Source organism: Mesoplodon densirostris, chromosome 1, assembly GCF_025265405.1.
Source record: "Mesoplodon densirostris isolate mMesDen1 chromosome 1, mMesDen1 primary haplotype, whole genome shotgun sequence".
Taxonomy (NCBI): domain Eukaryota; kingdom Metazoa; phylum Chordata; class Mammalia; order Artiodactyla; family Ziphiidae; genus Mesoplodon; species Mesoplodon densirostris.
Genome location: NC_082661.1, coordinates 217,832,091 through 217,852,598, shown reverse-complemented (window position 1 = coordinate 217,852,598; position 20,508 = coordinate 217,832,091). Strand labels below are relative to the sequence as shown.

At 35.9% G+C, this 20,508-nt stretch overlaps 1 protein-coding gene across 1 annotated transcript; it reads right to left on the bottom strand.

Moving 5' to 3' along the window:
• Positions 1-739: 739 nt before the first annotated feature.
• LOC132489069 (transmembrane protein 135-like) lies at positions 740-19,947 on the bottom strand. The gene is given in 2 exon segments (XM_060098006.1): positions 740-1,701; positions 19,878-19,947. Coding segments are annotated over 2 exon segments (1,032 nt in total).
• Positions 19,948-20,508: the final 561 nt, after the last annotated feature.

Here is a 20,508-nt window from a genome sequence, read left to right as displayed (position 1 = left end):
ACTTTAACAGATATATCAATTTCCATTTGTTCTTAACCTGCCACTAATACATAGGTTCACTGGGCTGCCAAAGAACCCAGTTGATCATGGAGAGAGATGAAGGTATCAGTGGCAAAAGATCACGGATACTATGGCATTTATCCAAACAGTATGACCCATCTTTGCATCCCTGAAGAATGGCCACTTTCTCCAATTAATTTGCTCTATACTAAATAAAGCAGCATTGTCTGTGAAGAGTTACTCCATACCTGTAACATTTCACTAGTATAGTTACCAATTCAGAAGTTAAAAAAAAAAAAAATAGACCAAATCCATGTACCTGTGATCCTTTGTATCCTAAAATGTAGAAATATTCTTAATTTTAACCAAGAATTATATTGGAATGAAGTAAAACATCTTTTAGAGTAATTTTGAGTATACTCTTATTTGTTACTACATTTCTAAATAAATTACTTAAGATTGCTTGTGGACATAATTTAATCTATAATATATCATAATGTCAACCATTACAGTGATCCAGAATGAGATTCTGGCTAAAGAGCAAGCTTAATTATTAAGCAACACTTTCCTAAAAAGCTTCTATTTCTGATTGGTAAGAAAAACAAACAACAAAAAGAGCATCTCTCATTGAAATAACACTGACATTCAAGCTCAGGCCCCCTTCTTTGTGTTCAACATAATTAACTCTCTAGGAAAAAATAATGAAACATTAAGTCACATTAACAAGTTACAGTCATCTTCAAGGAAACTCGATGGGCAATTCTGGTGTTACAGTTGTGTATCTTGGATCCAACCTAGGGATGAAGTCCTGAAAGTGTTTAGATGCACCAGTACCAAAAACATCAAGGACTTTTCGGTTCATGACGGCAAATCTGCCCTTGGTGAACCTTAAAAGGAACTTCCAGTAAGATGGTCTCAAGGTCTGAACTTCCATGACAGCTGCCTGGAAGCAAACTGCTGTAGAGATGGAATAGATGATAGTGTCTGAATGGGGAAAATAGGGAACCTTTCCTGCTTCAATGCCTTTGAAATACATTGTCTCTACCAATTTGGAAGCTAAATACATGAAAATTGTGCTTTTATGAAACATCATTGATATTCCCACCAAAAATTCAGCTATAATGGCATGCAGTTCATCATCCAGATTTCTGACCCAGCGCAGGAAGCAACTAGTACCCTTGTATACACTAACAAAAGAGCCCAGAAAAGCTCTGAGCTGGAAGTTTTCATTATAGAAGAGAGAAAGTAGCTGGAATGGCTGTGTAAACAGATGCCTAAATGCAGAGGGAGTCCAGAGGCAGCACTGGATCAAGTATCCCATGCTAAACATTCTGATGAAAACTTTAATGCAATAAGAGATGCAATTATCCTCATAATGTTTGCAACATCAATGCCTTGGTCTATGCTTACATACTGAATCCACAAGCTTCCTGACTAGAGCAATTATATTCATTCCTCTTGGTTTTTCCTCATGTTTCTCAGTCTTTTGTTCCACTTTTGCATATGCCGCCTCTAGTGAATAAGAATGTGTGGGAATTTCTTCCTTCCCAACAATGAACCTAAATGCAGAGAATGTAAATCCTTTCAAATCATCTTTGCACCCACGGAGGAATGTTTTGCTAAAGGGTAGACTAGTGGCAGAGGCTACCAGTTGTCCCCCAATATCTGTTCTCACTTTCTTCTCGTAATAGGCCCCATGAACTTAAGCTGGGCATATGGGTTGCTAAAACTATAATATTTTCTAGCTTTTTTTGCAGTTAGGTGTAACCAGTGAAATGTAAGGAAAATGGTAACAAAACTTCTGTGAAGACTGGAATGTGGACGCAATATCTAGAACTGGAACAGATATCTTGCACAGCAAGGTAGAAACCACACGTTAAAGATGGTAGAGCACAGAAGGAGCTTGGGTCCCTAAGGAGACCAGAGTCACCATATTCATCATAGTTTGCCAATATTTTTGTGAGAGTGAAACAAATTTCTATCTACAAATTTCTATCTTGAGTAAGCAGCTATAATTTGAGATTTCCTGTTACTCATAATTGGACCTAATTTTAACTGAGAATGACTCAGCAGTACTGTTAGAGAAATAGGACTCTATTTTATCTGTTTATCTGTTCTCTTTTCCTAGTGTAAGTGATTTTCCATTAGCATTACCAATGGAGTTTTTCAAGATAGTAGATTACTATTGAGGCGAGGGTGGCAACTCAAATTTTCTTGGAATATTTGGTAATCCTATTTCTAGAGCACATGTCCATACAAAGCTACTGATATTTTTTAACTGGCGGGAATATTTCAGAACTAATTCACACTCTTTTCTTTGCATACACATACACAATACCTTATTTTGCTTGATTCAGTGAAGCAGAATACTTTTTTATTTGTAAGTTAATAATTACTCCAGCAGTAACTAAACTACGATTACTAGCACAGGAAGTTAGCTAGGTATCATGTCTCCACCATAAAACTGTAAAATGTTTGAATTAGAAGATATCTTAGTAAACATCTAATTCAACTCATTCTTCTTTTCAGATGAAGATGTTCAGAGCTACAAGGTAAAAATTACAAAATCACAAGATTATTTATAAAGCAGTGGTACAAAAAAGCACCAATTATTATTCTCTAGCACATTTATTGTAACCAATAAGGCCCACTTTATCAGCTTGGAATACTAAATGAATGACATTTCCTTTCCTTTTTTTTTTTTTAATTACTGAAGATCCTACTGTCTTTGTTAGTAGGAAGGCCAACAGCCTTCTTTTCAACTGTTATAAAACTTCATGATCATACTCAGCTCTCAGATTTTACTTAGATCTCACTACTGGAAGAAGATTAGAGAACCTGATCAACTCACCCACCAGTTTCACATTTTCACATTTTCTCTTTGACACATGGGTTCTTGATTTTACATATAACTTTTATATTGTCATAAGGATTTCAGTGATACTTAGTTTATCTAGAAACACTGTAAAATTAGTGAAAAATCACATTTGAAAATGCAAAATTCATATTTTACTTAGTAAAGTGTAAGAAAGAATTCCATTTGCATTTATTTAATGCAAGCATATTTCTTGGACTCCCCCTTAACAGTAAGATACAAAATAATTTAGATACTGTCTTAAGGTTGACTTTAGGAATCTTTGGAACCTTCTGGGATCTATCTTTTCTAACTTCCCTAAAGGACATCTTTCTAAAAGATTGCTTTACAAAAAAATCTACTTATGCATACAATCCTTTAAGTAGATGGCAGTCATACTTTAATTTAATTCATTATACCACTGCCACTGCATTGATCTTTCGTCTGTTTCTGTGCAAGTTAACTTATTTTGATATTTTATGTCATGAATCACTACAGGAATTTAATTAAATTGATATATTAACTGTGCTATAATTGCCACTGAAGTATTGTAAATGTCAGGCTACTCTGCTCTCATCCCAGATCATGACTGTAAATAAGATGCTGCAATTCAGATTCTGTTCTTTATCAAGAGATGTGTACAAAAAGAAATAATCTATTTTGACCCAAAACCTGGAATTTGAATTTTACCTTTCACATAGAAATGATAAATAATTCCACAGAATATTTGATAAATTACCTATTATTATTTTTTCAATTTTTTCTAATGTTCCAATGTTTAATGCTCTTCTGTGTTCATGATCTGATCATTGATAAATTGCCTGTCAGAAGTCATGCTACTCACTTTTTTAGACTCTAATTTATTCAGCACTTTTTTGAACATAAGTTAGTTTCATTTCTATTTTCACTAAGAGTATTTTCAAAATCTGATAATTTAGTTTTAAAAGTTTCATACTACACATTATCAATATAAAATTCCTATAAAAATGAAATATCCCATTTAGCAAATTCATCATCTGAACACACAGGAGCTATGATTGTACACCTTGAGGTATTTATCAATGTGGCAGCATAGATACTATATGATGGAATTAACTGGCCAGAGTATTTAAGATAAATAAACTTGCATTTAATAATGAAAAGCACTTCACACACTATTGATACTTAGACTGAAAAGTAACATGTTACTTTGTATAATAAATATGTTTAAATATTTTGAATGTTTAATATTTTTGTTTATTTAAAGTCATATTGGTTTAAATCAACCACCTATACCGAAGGTCATATTTACTTACCATTATATGCAAAATTAACTTAATTCCTTCCAAAAATAGATGGACTATAAACAAGCAAGTTGGGCATTAATAAGTGTTAATTTATTGACATACAAAGCTTTAATTAACACTTTAATATCAAAAACTATTTAATATCCTAAAATTCTATTTAGCTGGTATTTTCTTCCCCACCCTTTTAACAGGACTTATGAACCTGATGATGTTTCCTCTACCCTAACACTCAAAAAAGTGTAATATACAACATCATAAATAAATATTTGGGAGCAAATTAATTCAATACTAGATTAATGAATAAACACTTAAATAAATTTTTGGATTTAAAGTTCTATAAAATAGTTGATTTCTTAAATGTAGAAATCTATTTTTTATATTATTCTGAAATTTTTTGGTTATATTTATATACTTCATAGTTTAGAATAGTGTTAGACTTACAGAAAAATCTGAAGATAGTATAGAGAGTTCCTACATAACTCATACCCAATTTCCCCCATTCTAACATCTTCCATTAATATGGTACACAATTAATGAATCAATACTGATCTATTAGTATATATCTCAGTATCTTACATTAGTATGGTCACAATTAGTGAATCGGTATTGAAACATTATTATTAATTCATGTTCATACTTTATTACTATTCTCTTATTTTTTATCTAATGTCATTTTTCTGTTCCAGGATCCCATCCAGGATATTATGTTACTAGTCATCCTGTCTCTGTATTCACCTCTTGGTTGTTCTCAAACGTTCCTTGTTTCGGAGGACCTTGATAGGTTTGAGTAGTACTAACGAGGCATTTTGCATAATATTCCTCAACAGGAATTTAATGTTTTCCTCATTGTGTTACAAGTTTTGGGAAGAAGACCACAGAGTTAAAGTGCCATTTCCATCACGTTTTATGAAGGGTAAATACTATCAACATAATCAATCATTGTTAATGTTGACTGTAATCACCTGAATTAGGTAGTATTTGTCAGGTTTCTCCACTGTAAAGTTACTATACTTCCCTATTTTATTTTATTTTATTTATTTATTTTTTTTTTTTGCGGTATGTGGGCCTCTCACTGTTGTGGCCTCTCCCGTTGCGGAGCACAGGCTCCGGATGCGCAGGCCCAGCGGCCATGGCTCACGGGCCCAGCCGCTCCGCGGCATATGGGATCCTCCCAGACCGGGGCACGAACCCGTATCCCCTGCATCGGCAGGCGGACTCTTAACCACTGCGCCACCAGGGAGGCCCTACTTCCCTATTTTAATTCTGTACTCTTTGAAAGGAAGTCACTATGCATAGCCTACCTTTAAGGAATTGGGAGTTATGCTCCACCTACTTGAGGGTAGAGTATCTATAGAAATTATTCAGAATTTTTCTGCATTGAAAATTTGAAATTTTTCTGCATTGAAAATTTGTCTATTCTTGTTTGCATGTTTGTTCAATCATTTATTCAAATCAGAATGGAAGAAAGCTTAATTTAAATTGATAACACCTAGTACCAATGATAACTATTGAAATGGAGGGAATATTCAAAAATCTTTGTCTTAAAAGGGAATATGACTTTCCATATATGATTTTCTAGCATATGGCTTGCCAAGGTGACTCTGGTACTATTACATACTAATGATGGTTAAAATAAAACAGTCTTAGGCACTTCTTTGATGCTCTCTTTGACCTTTGAAAAATGCATCTTTACCATAAAGGAAGAAAAAAAAAATCTATTCTCAGCTCCTCTTCAGAACTCTTTAGGAAAAGCCAGATGGAGAAAGGCAGTTTCACTTGAGTCATTTTTCATTTTCTCATTTTCTAACCTACATATTCAGTTTTCCTCCCTTTTTTAGTAAAACTATATGTTTTCTTTATTTACTCTTTATTTATGGAGCATGTACCATGTGTTCTGTTCTGAGGATAATGAGCAAGTTTGCTATATTTGGTTCCCACATAACATTGATTACAATTAACTTTGGTTCATTTGTAGTTAAATTAAGGAAAGCAATGATTAGATATAGTCAGGACCACTGCACTTTTTTAAAACATGTGGCCATTAGGAAATACTTCATGTTCCTCAATTCTTTATACAATTAAGTGAGGTATCCCTGGTTCAAATACTATGCATCTTCCAAGACACCTTAGAAATATTCAGTTCAAGACCCTAGAAGGCCATGGAAATCATAACTGGCCAGTCACAGGATGAAAATCAAGAGAATTTTCTTGGTGATATAAAAACAAACCCCCCAAAATTAAGAAAATGGTAATAGGAACATACATATCAATAATTACCTTAAATGTAAATGGATTAAATGCTCCAACCAAAAGACACAGACTGGATGAATGGATAAAAAAGCAAGCACCTTATATATGTTGTCTACAAGAGACCCACTTCAGACCCATGGACACATACAGACTGAAAGTGAGGGGATGGAAAAATATATCCCATGTAAATGGAAATCAAAAGAAAGTTGGAGTAGCAATACTCATAAAAGACAAAACAGACTTTTTAAAATAAAGACTGTCACAAGAGATAAGGAAGGACACTATGTAATGATCAAGGGATCAATCCAAGAAGAAGATATTACAGTTTTAAATATTTCTGCACCCAATATAGGAATACCTCAATACATAAGGCAAATGTTAACAGCCATAAAAGGGGAAATATATAGTAACACAATAATAGTGGGGGACTTTAACACTCCACTTACACCAATGGATAGGCCATCCAGACAGAAAATTAATAAGGAAACACAAGCCTTAAATGATACATTAGACCAGATAGACTTAATTGATATTTATAGGACATTCCATCCAAAAGTAGCAGAGTACACATTCTTCTCAAGTGCACACGTAACATTCTCCAGGATAGACCACATCTTGGGTCACAAATCAAGCCTCAATAGAAATACAAAGGATACTGAGAGATTACAACAAGCAACTATATGCCAATACAATGGACAACCTGGAAGAAATGGACAAATTCTTAGAAAAGCACAACCTTCTGAGACTGAATCAGGAAGAAATAGAAAATATAAACAGACCAATCACAAAAAAATGAAATTGAGACTGTGATTAAAAATCTTTCAACAAACAAAAGCCCAGGACCAGATGGCTTCACAGGCGACTTCTATCAAACACTTAGAGAAGAGCAACACCTATCCTTCTCAAACTCTTCCACAATATAGCTGAGGGAGGACCACTCGCAATCTCATTCTATGAGGCCACCATCACCCTGATACCAAAACCAGACAAAGATGTCACAAAGAAAGAAAACTACAGGCCAATATCACTGATGAACACAGATGCAAAAATGCTCCAAAAAATACTAGCAAACAGAATCCAACAGCACATTAAAAGGATCATACACCATGATCAAGTGGGGTTTATCCCAGGAATGCAAGGATTCTTCAATATATGCAAATCAATCAATGTGATAAACCATATTAACAAATTGAAGGAGAAAAACCATATGATCATCTCAATAAATGCAGAAAAAGCTTTCAACAAAATTCAACACCCATTTATGATAAAAACCCTTCAAAAAGTAAGCAAAGAGGGAACTTATCTCAACATAATAAAGGCCATATATGACAAACCCACAGCCAACATCGTTCTCAATGGTGAAAAACTGAAACCATTTCCAGTAAGATCAGGAACAAGACACGGTTATCCACTGACACCACTATTATTCAACAGTTTTGGAAGTTTTTGCCACAGCAATCAGAGAAGAAAAAGCAATAAAATGAATCCAAACAGGAAGAGAAGAAGTAAAGCTGTCACTCTTTGCAGATGACATGATACTATACATAGAGAATTCTAAAGATACTACCAGAAAACTACTAGAGTTAATCAATGAATCTGGTAAAGTAGCAGGATACAAAATTAATGCACAGAAATCTCTGGCATTCCTATACACTAATGATGACAAATCTAAAGAGAAATTAAGGAAACACTCCCATTTACCATTGCACAAAGAGAATAAAATATCTAGGAATAAACCTACCTAAGGAGACAAAAGACCTATATGCAGAAAACTATAAGACACTGATGTAAGTTGACTTTCTATCTACAATCTACAGATTCAGTGCAATCCCTATCAAACTACCAATGGCGTTTTTCACAGACAATTTACCAATGGTCTTTTGTGTTCATGGAAACATAAAAGACCCTGAACAGCCAAAGCAATCTTGAAAAAGAAAAACAGAGCTGGAGGAATCAGGCTCCCTGACTTTAGACTATACTACAAAGCTACAGTAACCAAGACAGTATGGTACTGGCTCCAAAACAGAAATATAGATCAATGGAACAGGATAGAAAGCCAGAGATAAACCCATGCACATATGGTCACCTTATTTTTGATAAAGGAGGCAAGAATATACAATGGAGAAAAGACAGCCTCTTCAATAAGTGGTCCTGGGAAAACTGGACAGCTACATGTAAAAGAAGGAAATTAGAATACTCCCTAAAACCATACACAAAAATAAACTCAAAATTGACTAAAGATCTAAATGTAAGGGCAGACACTATAAAAATCTGAGAGAAAAACATAGGAAGAACACTCTATGACATAAATCACAGTACAATCCTTTTTGACCCACCTCCTAAAGAAATGGAAATAAAAACAAAAATAAACAAATGGGACCCAATGAAAACTTAAAAGCTTATTCACAGCAAAGGAAACAATAAAGAAGACGAAAAAACAACCCTCAGAATGGGAGAAAATATTTGCAAATGAAGCAACTGACAAGTATTAATCTCTAAAATATACAAGCAGCCCATGCAGCTCAATATAAAAAAAAAAAAAAACAACCCAATCCAAAAATGGGCCAAAGACCTATATAGACATCTCTCCAAAGAAGATATACAGATTGCCAACAAACAAATGAAAGTATGCTCAACATCACTAATCATTAGAGAAATGTAAATCAAAACTAAAATGAGGTATCACCTCACACCAGTAAGAATGGCCATGATCAAAAAAATCTACAAACGGTAAATGCTGGAGATGGCGTGGAGAAAAGGGAACCCTCTTGCACTGTTGGTGAGAATGAAAATTGATACAGGCACTATGGAGAACAGTATGGAAGTTCCTAAAAAACTAAATATAGAACTAACTACTATATGACTCAGCAATCCCACTACTGGGCATATACCCTGAGAAAACCATAATTCAAAAAGAGTCATGTACCACAATGTTCATTGCAGTTCTATTTACATTAGCCAGGACATGGAAGCAACCCAAGTGTCCATTGACAGATGAATGTATAAAGAAGATGTGGCACATATACACAATGGTATATTACCCAGCCATGAAAAGAAATGAAATTGAGTTATTTGTAGTGAGGTGGATGGACCTAGAGTCTGTCATACAGAGTGAAGTAAGTCAGAAAGAGAAAAACAAATACCATATGTTAACACATATATATGGAATCTTAAAAAAAAAAAGTTCTTAAGAACCTAGTGGGGGAATAAAGACACAGATGTAGAGAATGGACTTGAGGACACAGGGAGGGGGAAGAGTAAGCTGAGACGAAGTGAGAGAGTTACATGGACTTATATACACTACGAAATGTAAAATAAATAGCTAGTGGGAAGCAGCCACATAGCACAGGGAGATCCGCTCAGTTCTTTGTGACCACCTTGAGGGGTAGAATAGGGAGGGTGGGAGGGAGACACAAGAGGGAAGAGATATGGGGATATATGTATATGTATACTGATTCACTTTGTTATAGAGCAGAAGGTAACACACCATTGTAAAGCAATTATGCTCCAATAAAGATGTTAAAAAAAAATTCTGGGGCCTCCCTGGTGGCGCAGTGGTTAAGAGTCCGCCTGCCGATGCAGGGGATACGGGTTCGTGCCCCGGTCTGGGAGGATCCCATATGCCGCGGAGCGGCTGGGCCCGTGAGCCATGGCCGCTGGGCCTGCGCATCCGGAGCCTGTGCTCCGCAATGGGAGAGGCCACAACAGTGAGAGGCCCACATACCGCAAAAAAAAAAAAAAAAAAAAAAAAAAAAAATTCTGCACCCATTTATGATAAAAACTCTCCAGAAAGTGGGTATAGAAGGAACCTACCTCAACATAATAAAGGTTGTATATGACAAGCCCACAGCAAACATCATTCTCAGTGGTGAAAAACTGAAAGTATTTCCTCTAAAATCAGGAACAAGACAAGGGTGCCCACACTTGACACTATTACTCAACATAGTTTTGGAAACCCTAGCCACAGCAATCAGAGAAGAAGATTTAAAAAGAATAAGAATTGGAAAGAAGAAATAAAACTGTCACTTTTTGCAGATGACATGATACTCTACATAGAAAATCCTGAAGATGACACCAGAAAACTACTAGAGCTAATCAACAATTTAGTAAAGTCACAGGATACAAAATTAATACACAGAAATCTCTTGCATTCCTGTACACTAACAACAATAGATCAGAAAGAGAAATTAAGGAAACAATCCCATTTACCATTTCAAAAAAAGAATAAAATACCTAGAAATAAACCTACCTAAGGAGGCAAAAGACCTGTATGCAGAAAACTATAAGATACTGATGAAAGAATTCAAAGGCGACGCAAACAGATGGAAAGGTATACCATGTTCTTGGATTGGAAGAATCAACATTGTGAAAATGACTATACTACCCAAAGCAATCTACAAATTCAATGCAATCCCTATCAAATTACCAATGGCATTTTTCAGAGGACTAGAGCAAAAAATTTACAATTGGTATGGAAACAATACCAATACCTCAAATAGCAAAAGCAATCTTGAGAAACAAAAATGGAGCTGGAGGAATCAGACTCCCTGACTTCTGACTATAATACAAAGCTAAAGTAATCAGGACAGTATGGTACTGGCACAAAAACAGAAATATGGATCAACAGAACACAATAGAAAGCCATGAGATAAACCCATGCACCTATGGTCACCTAAGCTATGACAAAGGAGGTCAGAATACACAATGGAGCAAAGATAGCCTCTTTGGTAAGTGGTGCTAGAAAAACTGAACAGCTACATGTAAAAGAAGGAAATTAGAACACTCCCTAACACCATACACAAAAGTAAACTCAAAATGTATTAAAGACCTAAATATAAGGCCAGACACTGTAAAACTCTGAGAGGAAAACATAGGAGAACACTCTGACAAAAATCACAGCAAGATCTTTTTTGACCCACCTCCTAGAGTAATGAGAATAAAAACAAAAATAAACAAATGAAACTTAAAAGCTTTTGCATAGCAAAGGAAGCCATAAACAAGACAAAAAGACAACCCTCAGAATGGGAGAAAATATTTGCAAATGAAACAACTGACAAAGGATTAATCTCCAAAATATATAAACAGCTCATGTAGCTCAATATCAAAAAAACAAGCAACCCAATCCAAAAATGGGCAGAAGACCTAAATAGACATTTCTCCAGAGAAGACATATAGATGGCCAACAAACACATGAAAAGATGCTCAACATCACTAATTATTAGAGAAATGCAAATCAAAACCACAATGTGGTATCACCACACACTGGTCAGAATGGCCATCATCAAAAAATCTACAAACAATAAATGCTGGTGAGGGTGTGCAGAAAATGGAACCCTCATGCATTTTTGGTAGGAATATAAAATGATACAGCCACCATGTAGAACAGTATGGAGATTCCTTAAAAAACTAAAATAGAACTACTATATGACCCAGCAATCCCACTACTGGGCATATACCCAGAGAAAACCATAATTCAAAAAGCCACATGCACCCCAATGTTCATTGTAGCACTATTTAAAACAGACAGGACATGGAAGCAAACCAAATGTCCATCAACAGAGGAATGGATAAATATGTGGTACATATATACAGTGGAATATTAGCCATAAAAAGGAATGAGATGGGTCATTTGTAGAGACATGGGTGGACCTAGAGATCATCATACAGAGTGAAATAATTCAGAAAGAGAAAAACGAATATCGTATATTAACACACATACGTGGAATCTGAAAAAATTTGTATAGACTATCTTATTTACAAGGCAGAAATAGAGACACAGACGTAGATAACAAACGTATGGATACCAAGGGGGAAAGGCAGGTGGGATGAATTGGGAGATTGGGATTGACATATATTCACTGTTGATACTATGTATAAAATAGATAACTAATGAGAACTTACTGTATAATACAGGGAACTCTACTCAGTGCTCTGTGGTGACCTAAATGAGAAGGAAATCCAAAAAAGAGGGTATATATGTGTACATATAGCCAATTCACTCTGCTGTACAGTATAAACTAGTACAATATCATAAAGCTACTATACTCGAGTTTAAAAAAAAGTGAATTTTCTTGGTGAGGGGCAGATATTCCAATACTCTGCAAGTGTAAGAGAGTGGTATTGACCCCAACTTCTGTATTATTTGCACATATAAAAGATTAACATATATATATAATGGAAAGATAATGCAACATTCTGATTAGCTTGTACCATGTATATATTTGCCACCCTCAAGAAAAATGGAAACCATAACTATGATTGCACATGTTTACTATCAGAGACCCCATTTTTTTATATAGCAATTCAATTAAAATTTTCTATACATTAAAAAACAACTTCTTTTAAAAAATGAATTAAGAGGCTGCTGAATCCTGGCCAAAAAAACTGCTTTTACATTAAGAATTAATGTTCACTACTATTTAACCGTGTTTACAAAACAATGCTGTGACATACGGTCACTAATGTCAACTTACACTTCCAAGAATCCTCATCCAAAATTGTTATAAAATTGAAAAAAATGCAGTGAATTTTGCCTACACTTTTAAAGCAGCTCTTTTGCCCCTTTCCGGTTTGCCCATTTCTGTCCCCTTCTGATCTTGAAAGAACCGAATTACAGAAATGAGATCACTAGGCAGTTTAAATAATAACTCTTTGACTTATACTCTCCTGAATGCACACCATGCCTTGCTTAACCTGTTGATTCTTTTCCTAGATAAAATAAATAAGAATGAAGAACTAAGTAGTTAAAGAATGGCTAAGCTCTCTACCTGCCACAGCCCCCTTAGCGATCCTGCAGGCAGATCATGCAGGCAAGATAACATCTGAAGACAGAGCCAGCCAGTCCACAGGCAATGGAGAATGAGGCAGACCTCAACCTCCTACCTCAGTGGTTCACTGATATTCTCCCCCCTCCCCCATTTTTCCCTTTAAAAACTGTCATGGCTGAGTAGAATCTTTGGAGTTAGTCTTGGGACATGATTCTACCTTCTCCCCCAGATTGCTGGCTTTTCTGATTAAAGCACCTTTCCTTTCTATTGACACTTTCCTCTTGAATTATTGGCTTTTGATCAGTGAGCAGCCAAACCCGAGTTCAGTAACAACTTCAATGCAGTGAACTTTTCCTACACTTCAGTGTTCAAAAACTAGTCATCAACCATTGGGTGGACCAATCTACAGCAAATTGAAAGAACAGAGAAAACTTTAAATGTAATAAAACTCCAGAAATATAACACTTGAGCAAAATATTTGTGAATCAAAATTTTCTTCACTGTATGTGTCGAAGCCCAAATTATTGCTTCCTAATATACTACTATAGATGAATATACTGTTCAGAACTGTTTTCTCCCAGGGTCATATGGTAGCTCTATTTGTAGTTTTTTAAGGAACATCCATATTGTTCTCCATGGTGGCTCCACCAATTTACATTCCCATCCACAGAAGGAGGGTTCCATTCTCTCCACATCCTCTCCAGCACTTATTGTTTGTGGATTTTCTGATGATAGCCATTTTGACTAGTGTGAGGTGATATCTCATTGTGGTTTTGATTTGCATTTCTCTAATCATTAGCAAAGTTGAACATCTTTTCGTGTGCCTCTTGGCCATCTGTATGCCTTCCTTGGAAAAATGTCTATTTAGGTCTTCTGCCCATTTTTTGATTGGGTTGTTTGTTTTGATGATAAGAAGCCACATGAGCTGTTTGTAGATTTTGGAGACTAATCCCTTGTTGGTCACATCATTTGCAAATATTTTCTCCCATTCCATGGTTTGTCTTTTTGTTTTGTTTATGGTTTCCTTTGCTGTGCAAAAGCTTTTGAGTTTAATTAGGTCTCATTTGTTTATTTTTGGTTTTATTTCCATTACTCTGGGATACAGATCAGAAAATATATTGCTGTGATTTATGTCAAAGAGTGTTCTGCTTATGTATTCCTCTAGGAGTTTTACAGTGTCTGGTCTCACATTTAGGTCTTTAATCCATTTTCATCTTATTTTTGTGTATGGTGTTAAAGAATGATCTAATTTCACTTTTTTTACATGTAACTGTCCACTTTTCCCAGCACCATTTGTTGAAGAGATTGTCTTTCCACCATTGTATAGTCTTGTTTCCTTTGTCATAGATTAATTGACCATAGGTGCATGGGTTTATTTCTGGAGTTTCTATCCTGTTCCATTGATCTATAGTTCTATTTTTGTGCCAATACCACACTGTTTTGATGACTATAGCTTTGTAGTATAGTCTGAAGTCAGGGAGCCCAATTCTTCCAGCTCCACTTTTCTTTTTCAAGATTGCTTTGGCTATTCGGGCTCTTTTGTGTTTCCATACTACCATATGACCCTGCAATCCCACTCCTGGCATATATCCAGAGAAAAACATGGTCCAAAAGGATACATGCACCCCAATGTTCATTGCAGCACTGTTTACAATAGCCAAAACATGGAAGCAACCTAAATGTCCATCGACAGAGGAATGGATAAAGAAGATGTACATGTATACAATGGAATATTACTCAGCCATAAAAAAAACAAAATAATGCCATCTGCAGCAACATGGGTGGACTTAGAGATTGTCATACTGAGTGAAGTAAGTCAGACAGAGAAAGAGAAATATCATATGATATCATTTTTATGTGGAATCAAAAAGAAATCATACAAATGAGTGTATTTACAAAACAGAAATGGACTCACAGACTTAGAGAATGAACTTATAGTTACTGGGGGGGAAGGGTGGAGGGAAGAGATAGTTAGGGAGTTTGGGATTGACATGTACATACTGCCATATTTAAAAAGGATAACCAACAAGGACCTACTGTATAGCACAGGGAACTCTGCTCAATGTTATGTGGCAGCCTGGGTGGGAGGGGAGCCTGAGGGAGAAAGGATACATGTATATGTATGGCTGAGTCGCTTTGCTGTGCACCGGAAACTAGCACAACACTGTTAATCAGCTATACTCCAATATAAAATAAAAAGTCAAAAAAAAAAAGAACTGTTTCCTCCCAATTTTACTATATTGGATCATCTTTGAAACCCCGTGTGATTCAAACATGTGTCTCTTTTTTTTTTTTTTTTCCTTTTCTTTTTTTTTTTTTTTTTTTTGCGGTATGCGGGCCTCTCACTGCTGTGGCCTCTCCCGCTGCGGAGCACAGGCTCCGGATGCGCAGGCCCAGCGGCCATGGCCCACGGGCCCAGCCGCTCCGCGGCACATGGGATCCTCCCAGTCCGGGGCACGAACCCGCATCCCCTGCATCGGCAGGCGGACTCCCAACCACTGCGCCACCAGGGAGGCCCAAACATGTGTCTCTTTTAATTGTAGTACCAAGGCCTCTGTGTATCACTTTCTTCTGAAAAATACTTTGTTAGGAACTTAGGCAAAGAAAATACAAAAACATACTAAAAACATTTGATATTTGAAGAATTAGGCTGAATTGCATAGAATATCAAATGGGGAAGGAAAAACTGTACCTAATATCCATGTAATCATTGAGAAACAACTGTGGGTGGATACAAAAATCATAGTTTCTTGTTTCTATTACCAAGCTCTGTAACTAAATAATGATATATTTCCTTTTACAGTAGTGTGTTTTTAAAGATGAATGAGGTGACTATAACAAATATTTACATAGCCTGAAGCTATCTGTGTTTAAATAAAGCTTTCCTAAGTACACATACTGTTTTGCAAGCATGCACATAGGTTAATTTAGAAAAGAAAAAGCAGTCTTCAATCAGAATATGATTAACTAAAAATGTAGTATCTGTCTATCTATCTAAATGCTGATAGTCATTTCATCTTACAACTTCTATATAGTGTCTCCCTAATTATAGCTGCAAAGAGATAATTTACTCAGCAAACAAAGACTATAATTCTATGGGACAGAATAGAGTCAGCAGGTTGACGTCTGTGAATTATGCAGATAAAGGACTAGAAAACAACCAGGTCCTAATAGGCAACTCCTATTCAGATGGAAAAGGGGAGTGGGGGAAAGACTCTTCTCAGATAATTATTAAAGTTGGGAGGGCACTTATTCCCAGGGTGCATCTCAGGGAGGACTAGTTTGTTTTGGCTTGCCTCCTCAAGCGGAAATTTAAGTGTGAATTAAAAACTGCCATGCTGAGTTTGAGAAGCAGCTCTTTCTCTTTGCCAAAGAACAACATTGGATAGAGGGCAACATGTCATTGATTTTGAAGCTACACTGCATGTTTTATACCCTTATGGTGAATAGTAAGTAGTTTAAAGCTGTTTAGGACAGAAACTGTGAATAATGTTAATAAGTAGAGTGTTTGCACTGCGGCTCCTTTAACTTGACAGAATGTTGCCACATGCTTCTTAATGTTTTCAATGAACATGAAAATAAAGTCCTTATTAAGGAATAAAAAGAGCAAATTTATCCTCTAAGGAAACATTGACACATATGTAAAGCTTATTGTGCATATGACGAATTTCTTTCTAAATTAGCTAATATATGTAAGGTTCATAGCATTTTAGAAGTTTGAAAGGTTTCATGCTAATAAAATCTTTATGGCAAGTGCTATGTTTCATACTAAAATTTGACAAAATAAAATGCAGTAGGGTTATTAGAAAACAGGGTAGTTCAATGTGAATAAGTAGTCTGGATAATAAGGATAGGTAAGCCACACTCTTAGCAGCACATGCCTACACGAAATATACAGTAAACTCAATTTACAGACCAGGTGACATTTAAATTTTACACTGATGACCTGTATAATGCAATAAGGGCAATGCTTAGTGAGTTCCTGGAATCACTGAATAAAAATCATGAGTAAACTTTTGGAATGACAGATTCAAAATCTAAATGACATGTGTGAAAGGTAAGAGACAAGCAATGTTTCTTTTTTTTTTGGTAAAGGTTTGTGAGAAAAATCAAGCTTTCAACATAGGACAGGAGGGAAAGAGAAGAAGTGGAAGAGAAGGGAAAATGTAAGTACCTTTTGGAGCACTTACTAGGTGTCAAGCAATAAACATTTTATGATGTTATTTCCAATCCTCACAACAGCACTACAAGCCAAGTGTGATACTCCCCTTTTCTACAGAGTAGTAAAGAATGACTGAGAAAGGAACATAACTCACCCAAGATGACACAGCCAGAAATGACAAGAGTCAACCTCAGTTGGGTCTGACCTCAGGTATATTTGAGAGTTTAGTTAACTCTGCTCTGATAAGAATTCAGTTCTTTTTCCTCAGTTAGCCTAATTCAGTGAATAAATAATCATTCAGTGTCAAAATAGTGAAACTGTGTTTCTACTATCTTTAGATCTGTCAGAATTTGTTTTTTGATTTTTTCTTTTTTGTAGAGCCCTTGGTTCAAATCTCAACAATTCAGAAAGATATAGCAAAATACATAAAGGATCAAGAAGAATATCAAAGATAATGTGAAGACTGACAAAGGATTTTTGAAGATAAATTTAAATCACAAAAAAAGTCACTTCCACAAGAACTGACTGAGTTCATAATGTATTGATACTTTCATACTGGTAGTAAACTCTGATTATTTGGTTTCAAATTTTGTGATATTCCACATGATTTCTACAGCCTTATGTGTAAGGGAAGCTGTAGGATTTTACAAGATATCAGTGAAAGAAAAAGCTCTCCAGTTCCTGGAACCCAGATTACCTCAAGGAAGTAATGAGCTGTACACTCAGCAGCACTGCAGTTCACATGGATGGTGATGGAAAAATTCTCTGGGTACTATTGGAAAGTTACTCTAAGTCTCTAATGGAAGCAAATTATATATTTTCTAAAGTGACAGTATCACTCTAGCAATTTGCAAATAAAGTGTTCCGGTGAAATCTAATAGCTCAAACTCACTAGAACCATTATTAAAATAATTGCTTCCTCCTACTTTTTTTTTTGTCAAAGTCCTACTTTGTGTGGCAGTCGGCTTTTAAAAAGAAGGTAACTTAAACTATAGCAGGACACAGAAACTACATAGGCAATATTCTCCCTCTTGAATAATTCTAATATATGACTGCTGAAATAGCACTGCAGCCTGGAAAGCTGACTTCTAATAGAACATTTGTGGATAATTGAACTCTTGCTCATTGTTCAAAAGGTCATGAGGTTTGAGTAGGCTCTTTTTCTTTTGGTAAATTATTCAGTTTGAGTATTTATTGGCCTGTCAAAAGGAAAGTATTGTATGAACTCTTTGTTGCTCTTCACCATTTTCTAATTTGATTGTGTTCTATTCTGTGCATAAAAGTCGGTGGAAAATTTCCATCTCTCTTTCTCAAATTCCAGTACAGAGACCTCTCTCTCATCTTTGCTCTTTGCTATATAGATCAGCCTCATGGATCAAACAGACACAAATTAAGTCAATGAGAAAGAATTATAATACTGATTGAATGGAGAGTTTTGGTTGATCAGATCATTGTTTTTATTAATATTTGGGAGCATTCCCTAAAAGGGATCTACAATAGGAAGAGTGCGGCTGATTTTTAAGGAACCGCTAGTATTAGATTATCTGTAGTCATTTATAATAGAATGGCAAAATCTGTATTTCCCACCCATGATTCTACCAAAATAGTGTCTGCATAATATCAACATGTTTTACTATAGTTAATAGAGCAATAGACCCCAATTCTGAAGAAAGTTTGGGTGCAAACTGGGCAGTTCCATTACTCCTACATGGTCTTACTGTCCAAACCTGCTGGCCCTTCATTACTATTTTCTGTATCTAATGCTGGCTAAAGGAGAATTACTTGTCAAAAGTGAGAGGATCATGAGAAAACAGAGGGTGGCTGAAATTGCAAAAATATATTCCACATGAAGGTCTTTCTTCTGACCACTGCAATCCTTACACTTAGCTATCTATATAAAACTGAAGATTTTAAAAATTCCTTTCAGATGAGGTAAACTCTTCAACTTTTTGTCTTTTTTCTCAGTGAACAGTTCTCTCTTCCTATGGACCAGAAATTTCCATTTATTGATCACCTTGGGTATACCTGGAACTAAGTTAGATGTTATTCTACTTCTTTGTTTAACTTTTACAACAGTCATTTGGGTCAGCCTTATTACAGATGAAGAAGTGGACACACAGAGAGTTAAGTCACTTTCTCAAGGTACCATTTTTCAAAGGTGACAGTGTCATGATTTGAAACCAGACGTAAATGCCACTGAAGTCCAAACTTTATTTCCATGTCACATAAAGACAGGGCTGCCTTCAGACCAACTGATGCTGATCAGAAAGCATTAGGTTCTAAAGGGCCTGTCATTACATGAGATGCTGCTGACTCAATTCATCCAATAGATATTGACTTCCATGATAACACAAAGGTCACCAATATGCAAACCTATTTGTTACATATTTCCACCTCATTTTCCTTGCCTCTGGTTTAGTCCTAATGTCTCTCTCCTTGTCTATATCTACCAGTTTGATTCAGTTCCTGACTTCCTTCCAGCTTTGCCTCTCAGGTTCTGTTAGTCTTGAGCCCTTAGCTTCCTGGATTCCTATTCATTAACTGGGTAGACTACTCACGAATAGCTGTGAACTCGTAGCGACTTGCTCCCACATTGTGTTGGCATTTCAAGTGCTGGCTTTGACTCATCAAGGCCTAAAACTTACCAATCAACAGAAAACTTCCTTCTGGACTCTAGACAAGCCTCAGCTGGTGAAATTGCAGTTCACAGCAGTGTGTTTCTTGGCCAATGGTTGACAGTATTTTACTATAAAATCCTCAAGACACAATGTTATGCTTTAGTTCATCTGAAAACCAACCTTGATGGTGGGAAAATATGTTTTCAACAGTTGTAATTTTGTTCCTAGATTTTATTTCTATCGAGGACTTGTATCTTTCCCTTGCTACTTCTAAAATTTGAAACTCTGCACTGATACGTCCTATGGGCTTTCTGATTCTGACTTGGTTTACTAATCCTCACCTGTTCTCCTGACACACCTGGCTTGGACTAAGCAATATAATTTTCATTTCTGCTGAGTCTACTGCTGTGTAACAAAGTACCTCAACAATTAGACTCTTAAAAGCAACCATGTTCTTTTTCTTGTGCTTTTATACATTAAGAATCTGGGCAGATTTTGGCTAGTGATCCCACTGATCCTCCAAGACATTGTTGTGGTTTTCAGCTGGCAAACTGGCTATCTGGAGGGTCCA